The sequence below is a fragment of the Uloborus diversus genome, chromosome 6, assembly GCF_026930045.1.
Source record: "Uloborus diversus isolate 005 chromosome 6, Udiv.v.3.1, whole genome shotgun sequence".
Lineage (NCBI taxonomy): Eukaryota > Metazoa > Arthropoda > Arachnida > Araneae > Uloboridae > Uloborus > Uloborus diversus.
Window position 1 is genome coordinate 107,999,879 of NC_072736.1, and position 9,007 is coordinate 108,008,885.

General features: G+C 34.8%; 1 protein-coding gene and 2 non-coding genes across 3 annotated transcripts in view; 2 read left to right on the plus strand and 1 right to left on the minus strand.

The window, feature by feature from the left end:
• LOC129225102 (murinoglobulin-1-like) overlaps window positions 1-9,007 on the minus strand; it is a 146,313-nt gene that overhangs the window by 49,683 nt on the left and 87,623 nt on the right. Inside the window, exons 12-14 of the mRNA XM_054859661.1 lie at window positions 4,303-4,506; window positions 2,459-2,677; window positions 1,136-1,329 (exon numbers count right to left, since the gene is read on the minus strand). Coding sequence (XP_054715636.1) covers window positions 1,136-1,329; window positions 2,459-2,677; window positions 4,303-4,506 — 617 coding nt within the window. The remainder of the gene's footprint in view (window positions 1-1,135; window positions 1,330-2,458; window positions 2,678-4,302; window positions 4,507-9,007) is intronic.
• On the plus strand, window positions 6,545-6,616 carry Trnaq-uug (transfer RNA glutamine (anticodon UUG)). The gene has a single exon. It is a non-coding gene; the product is annotated as a tRNA-Gln (tRNA).
• On the plus strand, window positions 7,747-7,818 carry Trnaq-uug (transfer RNA glutamine (anticodon UUG)). The gene has a single exon. It is a non-coding gene; the product is annotated as a tRNA-Gln (tRNA).

A 9,007-nucleotide genomic window follows, 5' to 3' on the forward strand; every position in this document is an offset into this window, starting at 1 on the left:
ACGGAATGCAGCAGAAATAAATTCTCACAATTCAAGTGTGGATAACAAAGTAATAAAAAAAATTTGAAAAAATGTACTTACACTTGAAAACAATAATGTTCATAATTTATGTTACATACCCTGAATCACTGTTTCGAAATGAACTCGTCGAAACGTTCGCCTTCATATTCTAAGTAATTTTGAAGCTTCCACTTGAAGTTCTATTTTACCTTCCTAGTGGCATTCCTTTCCTGGGTGTTCCCCGAAGCAGAAATTTATGTTGTCACCCCCCTCCCATACAAAAAATAATAAAAAGCACAGAGTTTCATCGAAAATCAATTTTTTTTTTGTTTGAACGAAAAAATTAATTTACAAAAAAAAAAAAAAAAAAGCAGCAAGTTATTTTTTGCACAGATGTGTGATGAACTTATTTTAAAATTTAAAGTAGTACACATAACGTTTCATTGATTAAATATAATTAAAATATATTGGGGAAAATGTTAGAATTGAAGTATTTACATTTTTCATACATTTAAATCCATTTTGGTTGAAAGGTGTCTCCCAGAGCGGACCGTTCCTCCACCCCCTGTAATGATGCACCTCATTCAGGTGATATTGCTGCGATACCTTGACAGATGGCTGCTATTAGTCCTTGCAATATTCTTGCTATGTGTTGGTAGACTTGAGCTTTCAAATATCCGCAAAGAAAGAAAACGCAGGGAGCAAGATTGGAGGAACGTGCTGACCACGGAGTCTAGTCTTGTAAGGGACATCAGGTGTCCAGAGAACGTTTGTCGTAGGACGTTTATCGATGCCTTTGTTGTATCGATGCCGTTTATCGATGTCGTGTGCAACCGCACCACGCTGTGGGAACAGATTAAGACCGTTTAAGTTAAAATATACTGCGATTTTCAGTCTTTCTAGTGTTTCAAACAGCTATATTAAAAAGATAACCCCGAGGCACATCGAGAGTATTAGAAAAGATGGTTGAGTTTCGTTTTTTTCCTTTAAATTACGCAATTCACATAATCATATAATGCAAAAATGGCACTTTTCATAGCACTACAGGAAAATCTGGAGATTTTTATGACAAAAAAGAAGGAATATGTACTAGATTTTAATTAAAAACAAAGTCAGGTTCCTGTTAAAAACTTACCGTGCTTCTCTTGCAGAAGGGCATTCTTCATCAGTTGAAGATTTCAAATCTTCTTCAGATGCAGGAGGAAGAATTTGAGTTTCTTTCTCGTTCACGAGTTTCTCATCATCCTGATACTTATGCGAAACATCGTCTTTAGCAGAGAAACTGGTATCTACCGTTCCTGATGAGACTACAACGCCCTGGCGTAGCACCTGTTGGATAAGCAAACGTTTCGTGAGTTCAAAAGCCTTTGTTGTTAATCATGTTGTTGCAGCCAGAATTAAAGAAATGACTAACCAAAAACGGATTCTCGTTCGAAGATTCAACAGACTGATAAGAAAAAAGTTCCCTTAAAATTCATTGCGCGGAAATTGTAATTGGTTATTTTTGTCGTGGCCTTAGACTATTGATTAAAAATTCGCAATAACATTTGTAAATCCTTCACTTAAAATTTTGCTTTCATACGTTGTTTTAATGTTTGATCGACTGAGACTTAAGCGATTCCATTCGTTAAAACAGAAATGAAGAAAGCCAAGCTGCACTTCCGATAACGATTATTGGAGTTGCGACAATCAAAGAATTTATCCTCTTTCAATCCAAACATAAATGAACTCGTCCCAGGTCAAGCAAATTTTTCCTGGAGCCATACTGTACATCGGCATTTGATGACTTGTTTATTTTCACTTTCAACCTTGGCGGTGAAAAAACCGAAAGAATGTCGTTAACTTCTCCGTCAAATTTGCTCTTCATGCTTTAATTTTGCACCTCAATAGAAATTTTAATGATTTTTTAAACAAACTTATGTAATTATTTGAAGCATTATTTTATCTTTTAATGAATTTTAACCACTTATTTTTTTTTTTTTTACCTGGTGGATTATTTAACATTTTAACGGAACTTGGTTTTAATGACTTATTTTATTTACTTGATGGAGTTCTTTACATGCTAATTGATTGAAATGATTATGTATTTTTTTTAACGAGATTTTGCGTTTAAAAGAACTTTAATCATGTTTATTGAATTGTCTTTTCTAAAATTTCATTATAATGGAAAAAAAATCGTGATACCGCCAAATAAGTAGTTTCCATGCAACGTGGACCAACATGACGGCAAATACTAGGTTTGCCACATAATGACCAGTATGTCGCCATTAGAAAATCTTTAGTTTACAATAACCATATACCCACTATGTTGCCAATCTACCTTTATTCTACATCCTGCCCAGTTAACAACTGAGTTCTTGATAACATACAAAAATAAAAGTGTTTAACTACTTTCCAAAAATAAGTCTATGAATAAAAAATATGTATTAATAATTAATGGAAACTACTTATTACATACCTGATAAAAGAAAGTAAAGTCTGCGTCGGTTTTTGATGTGAAAAGCAATTTTAGATTCTTCTCCGAACCACATTTTAGAACATCTTGTTCTGGTTGCAGTTGGATGAAGTTGCCGGATGGGGAATACCAGGGAGTCAAAGATGTACTAGTTTGCGGTTGAGTCAAAGAATTTTCTCGTCCAGACTTATTTGGACTTTTTGTGTAGCAAGTGGATTTTGCCTAAGAAGAGGGATTAAATATTTATAAAGAAGAAAATATTTCTTTACACCAATTTAAAACAAACACGCCATATTAAAAGCAACAAAGTAAAATAAACAAGATAAAACAAATACAATAAGCATTTCTTATAGCTCGCTAGCTGTTGTGTTTTCGTTTAGATACCAATAAAAGTGAACTATTTGACCCGTGTGGAACATTCGCGCTCGACAGCAGGAATTCAAAAATTCGGTTTTTAAGTGTAATTTTTCGAATAATAGCCAAAATGTGAAGTTTGTTTAATTTTCGCTGAATTGTGAAAACATCTTTAAAATTATTCCTGATTTAGGGAGTTGAACGAAGTATACCATCTTAAAATTAATGTTTTTCCTGGTTTCAACTACAAAATTTAGACAAGTTTATTTTCATGCTTTGCATTTTAAATAAAATCTAAGCATTGTGGTAAGTTGGTGTAAGTAAATCAAGTATAATTGGATTTTTAAAAGTATTTCATTTCACTGTTTGTTATTTTTTAAAATTAATGTCTAACATTCTAAATGTCAAGTATCAAAATAGTAAACAGCAGTCCCTGCCTTGTTCCATTTCATCCTTAATAAGTTACTTCAAAAAATAAGAACTGTTCACTATTATTATGATCGGTATTGCTTTTGTATATTTACTGCTCCAAAATGAATTTTACTCTTCTAAAAATGTAAAGGAATATTTTCACGCTGCGAAAAAAAAAAAAAAACCTCTAGCAATATTTCTGAGTTCTGGGGCTACTTGGACACGAAATTTCATATTTTTGCGAGTTTTACACTGAATTTTTGGTTAAAACCATAATGTGAACTGGTAACCTTGTTTTTACCACTTTTCAGACGTTCTGCTACCACCGTAAGTCTTTTTAAAACATTAATTTTAACTCTTTATATTTTTTTTCTATTTCTAAAAATTAGGTTCAAGTAGTTCCGCGGTGGGGCTACATAAAGATTTCACTTTCGGACCCTTTTTATCCCCAGATCTGCAAACAAACAGTATAAATAGTAACTTAGGTCTTCATTTTAAAAGATTACAAACCTTACTTAGGATAATTTAGTGATGAAATGTGGTTTGGAGCTGCTTGAACGCCAGGTTCAACTAGCCCCACTTTAAGGCGACCAGTGCAGTTTTACTAACTTATATTAGTTACTGTGTTAATTATATAGCTATAATCTTGAAACACTTGTTTTATTAAGAAACAGAATGCAAACATAAAACTATCTTTTCCTTGATGATATCAAATGTTTTCATGAACTTACATGTGAAAATTTGCAGACACTAAAAACAACTGTTTAGACAACTTGCAATCATAACCTCAATTAGAAAAAGGGGGGAATAGCAGAAACTTTGTTTCATGCTCCAGCCTCTACCTAATACAGCTACCTGTCATGGAGAAAGTTTTTAGTCTATACATTGAGTTTTATAGAACCAGAACGGATTTTAAACACTTTTTTCTCATGGGTTCAAGTAGCCCCTAGAGGCTAAAGTAGCCTCACTTTACGGTACAGCAATACGTTCTGTGATGAAACTAAGAAATGCTCCGTTGGTATATTCCCTTGCAAAGGAAAATCAGGAAATGCGGCATGATAATAACAAATATTTTTACTAACTTCCAGGTTGATCTTGGTAGAGTCGGCATTTTGCGGAGGTATCGTGTACTTGATGATTCCATCGTCATTGGATGTGTAGTTTCTGCAAAATTTCACTTTTTTAGTAGCCCACCAATGGCTCAGTTCTCTCTCTCTGGAGATGGTGGCGCAAATTTCAATCGATTCTCCTGATGCAGGTGTATCATCTGGGTTGCTTACTTTCAGCTGAAAACAAAATTGTTGGTAGTTAAAATTAAGATGACAAATAAAATCAAATCGCTGATGAATGTTGAAATTTCATTACTTTCACCTTTCAAAAAGACACTTTTGATTTAAATATTCCGACCGAAACAGTCAAACAAATTTCATTCGCTTGGAGGGGTGATACAAGATTAGTTTCAAGCATCTTCAACTCTATGTCTCTACGATTGGGGAAGACATTACTTGGCAGCATTGTGAAAGCTATACAGATCCAAACCACATCATGACAACGCTGCCAGGTTGGGTTTGCTTCAGATATAGTTTCATAAAATTAGGGAGTTGAGGTTTAACCCTCTAGAGAATAGTTGTGTTCAAGCCTTATTACCAGTCCTAGTCCAATATACTGTCCGACCACCTATAACATGGAAAGACGAACATGCAGTTTACATGCAAAAACGGACGAATTTATCAGTTTGCAGGGATGCCAGTTCGATAAATTCGAAACAGAGACACTTTGAACGAAGCACGTGCACCTTTCTTTCTTTATTTTTATTAAATATTCTTTCTGGTAGAATCGTCTTAACCGAGCCGCTGCTTCCCAATCTTTTACCGCAAATGTGATTGGACAGTACATACAAGTAAGGACTCAGACCTGTATGACAACCGCGAAGAAAGGCTCGAAAAATGAAGAAGTATGAGTTTACATTTAAATCATTGGTGTCCAATTACAGGTCAAATAATTGATGCCATTACGGCCCGTGGTCCGCATAAGGTCCGCGAAGCTGATCAATGTTGCCCGTTCTTCTGTTCAATACTACGAATCGAAGACACTTCTCTAACCTATCAAAGCAACCGATCCTCATCATTCGACAATCGACATTCTGGAGCCTAAGAAAAATTCTGGAGCCAAAGAGTCACAAATTAGTTTCTTAAATGCAGGTGGAAACTTCGTGTTCATAAAATAAACTTGCAGTAATGATATAGTTCGACCGCAAACAATTGACCATTGTCAATCATTTGAGAAAACGAGTTCATTCCTTAAAATAAGTGGAGAAGGAAGAAAGGTCTAGTGCCGTATTTTCGAGTTTAGCGACATTTCGGCATGAAAAAAAAGTACCCCGAATGTATTTTCGTTACGTGATTATTCTGACCTGAAATGTTGTAGCAATAATTGCATTGAGTTGGCAAAAAAGTAAAAAACACAAGCTTTGCATTCTTTTCTGCAACCTTACAATCGTCAATTTTCAATTCAAATTAATAATAAGAGGCGTTGTTGTCTTTGACCAATGGTTGCTTACAGAAGTAAAACGAGGATCCACCCACTAACTTGGAATATGACTTGTCTAATGAGACATCTGACTTGACCGTAAAAATTTGAAACGTTGTACCTCTTTGGCTGATTTCTTAATTTACAAGGTGACGTTTCAAGCTCTAGAACCAATACCACATTTCGAATTCCGTTCGTTAATTTTCATGATGATGGACGGTTCTGAAATAAGGCGGAGTCAAAGGCTGGCTCTTCGCAGCTGGACTTCAACAACCGTGCTTAGTTTGAAATTATTTTTCCTTTCTCGCATTTTTCCATGCTTCCGAGGAAAAAAATACTCATATTTAACTTTATATCTGTTCTGGCCAGCGAGATTCATCCTAAAAAGAGATACGGCCTTCCAGGTGAAAAAGGTTTTGCACCACTGATCTAAATGATGACGATTTTAAGAAGCATTATTTTTTAAGAACTTACTAAACTGGTATTAATATCTCATTGACTAATTCAAATCTCAAGTCACAGCATGAGCACTCTAAAAGAAATAATATATATAAACGGAAACTTTTCCAACGGATGATATCATTTCGATTGTCGAAATATTTATTTTTGCTGAGCCATTTCATACGCTTCTTTGAAGTTACCTTTTGCTTGTTTGCTTTATTTTGCGTGATGTGACGACACAAATCGTGATTTCTTCATTTCTATTCGCTTCAAATGTAATCCCAAGCTGTCTAGTGGTTAGACATGTCTGCTCTCAAAAGGACATCTCGGGTTCAAATCCCAGCATGGGATGGAGGTTCCATGGTGTAATGGTTAGCACTCTGGACTTTGAATCCAGCGATCCGAGTTCAAATCTCGGTGGAACCTTGTTTTTTTTTTTTTTTTTGACATTTCCATCATAATATTTTTTTCCATAATAAAGAAAAAAATAATATTCTTAAAGAACCAAATTCTGTTTAGATTTTTGAAATTCGAAGGAAACTTGCATGAAAGTAAATTTGAAGCTCAAAATAATTCTCTGCAACGAATTTTAAAAGAAAACGAGCTGATGTGTGCATCACATGACTTCCTTTTACTCCAATTTAATGTCATTTCCCCATTATTCGCTATTTTAATGTGATTCAATATTTATTCTCTAAATATCACCAACAATGGCCAAATTGAAACCAAAAAAAAAAAAAAACTCCGCCAAATTTGTCGCCAAGTTGGCGACAAAACTTGGCGACCAAAAGACTGGCGATATATCGCCAAGTGTCCGACAAATTATAACGCCACTTGAGTTTACATCGAAATTAACAATGATTTCCCCCCAAAAAGGTGCAAAAGGCCCCCTTAGGACCATCCGAAAGCAACCAAAAGGGGAGGTGCACAACTAGACCCCACTACGAGTCTATGTACCAAATTTCAACTTTCTAGGACATACCATTTTTGAGTTATGCGAGATACATACGCACATACGCACATACATACAGACGTCACGAGAAAAGTCGTTGTAATTACCTCGGTGATGGTCAAAATGGATATTTCGCGTGTCTATACATTCTTAGGCACTTTTCCGCATGTGGTCGAATCGAAAAAAAAACTCAACATTCATTTGGGGGTGAGCAAAATGGAAATTAAGGGCGATTTTTGAGTGAAAATTTTTTCGCGAATACAATACTTCCTTTTTTGTAAAAGGAAGTAAAAAGAATGAAATGGAGATTTTTTGTACATGCGAGTAGTTAATTAACTTTTATGAGACGCCGGTTTTCGACGTAACTAGGTTTAATCGCTTTTGTAAAAAGGCCATTAATATGAGGTTTTCTGTAACTCGGGTTACATTTATGTTCTCTTGTAAAAACGTTTTCACGATCATTTAAATTTGGGAAATAAAGTAAAAATCATATTTTGTCTGTTTTTATTCGAATCGCGGGTGCTCTCTACATCGCGTCGTCACGCAGTTGGAATATCGTGCTTGCAAGTAAATGTTGAGAATTCAAATCTCAGCTTTCGACGCAGGTTCCATGGTGTAATGGTTAGCACTCTGGACTTTGAATCCAGCGATCCGAGTTCAAATCTCGGTGGAACCTCGACTTTTGACTTTATTTCTTTTCTTAGAGATAAATAAATACATCTTTTTAGCTCCCCTGATAATATTTTTGATATAAATGGAATACTTAAAAGCTAAAATAGACCTATAATTATAATTATGTAATCTGTTGCGTAAGGCGTATTCATTAAAAAGCAAAAATGAAGTTCATTTTTGAATTTTTTTTCGAAATCGGTTTCATAATTCTGCCTTCTCTTAGAACTGCAGTGATATCAGGAAAGGGAAAAGGGGCATAAATGCCAGTTTTCCTCAGTAATTGCATGGGAACCCGTTGCAGCTCAACACTTGCTCTTATTTCCTTATTTTCATTTTCAATGGGGTTTTAGGAATTAAGAAGAATTTCAGATTATATTCCATCTAGTTTAAGAAAAATAAAACATTAAAATGGCGTACGAATACAGGCTATCTTAATATAGGATTCCTATACATTTTCCATTTGAAATAAGACACTGCTTACGACAGGGCCGGATTTACCTTTTCAACCGCTCCGTGCAAAAGAGAAAAATCGCGCCCCTTTTGTACAACCCCCTCCCCCTGTGAATAAATAAATACATGCTCTTTTTTACATTTTTTAGCAAGCGCACAGCATGTATCAAAGTAATTGGTAATTAAGGTAAATATTAATAATAATTTTTGAAACGGTTAACATATTTGAATTTGATTCTGGTGATTTAAAAAATAGCTAAACAGTTACCGAGCTAATTCGCCGTTCATAAGACAGCGATCTGCGAGAGAGCGGATCTAACATCTGGTTTAAGAGGGAGTCCTAACTAGAATATGAGCACACAAATTAGGAGACTTGTATTATCTATGTGGAATCCGGAATTGGTAGAATTATATTTATATGCTACATGCATATTACTAATCTTTTTTCTATGTGAAAAAATAAATAAATAAAAAAAAATATTTTAAATATTGAGATCTTGAAATCAGATTATGTTTTCTGCAATCACGAATTGTGATAGGAACCTACTCGTCAGGTTTCTTGTTTCTACTAATGGCTTTTATCGCGACTATAATTTTAATTCAAGATGTTTAATTTCAAATTAATACCAGGGGCTGGATGCTCAATATGTTATGTGCTACATACTGTTTTTGCGTAAAAATGATTATAAAAAGTCGAGAAGGTCGTTTATAAATAATTCGACTCCTAGGCACGTGGACGCCTG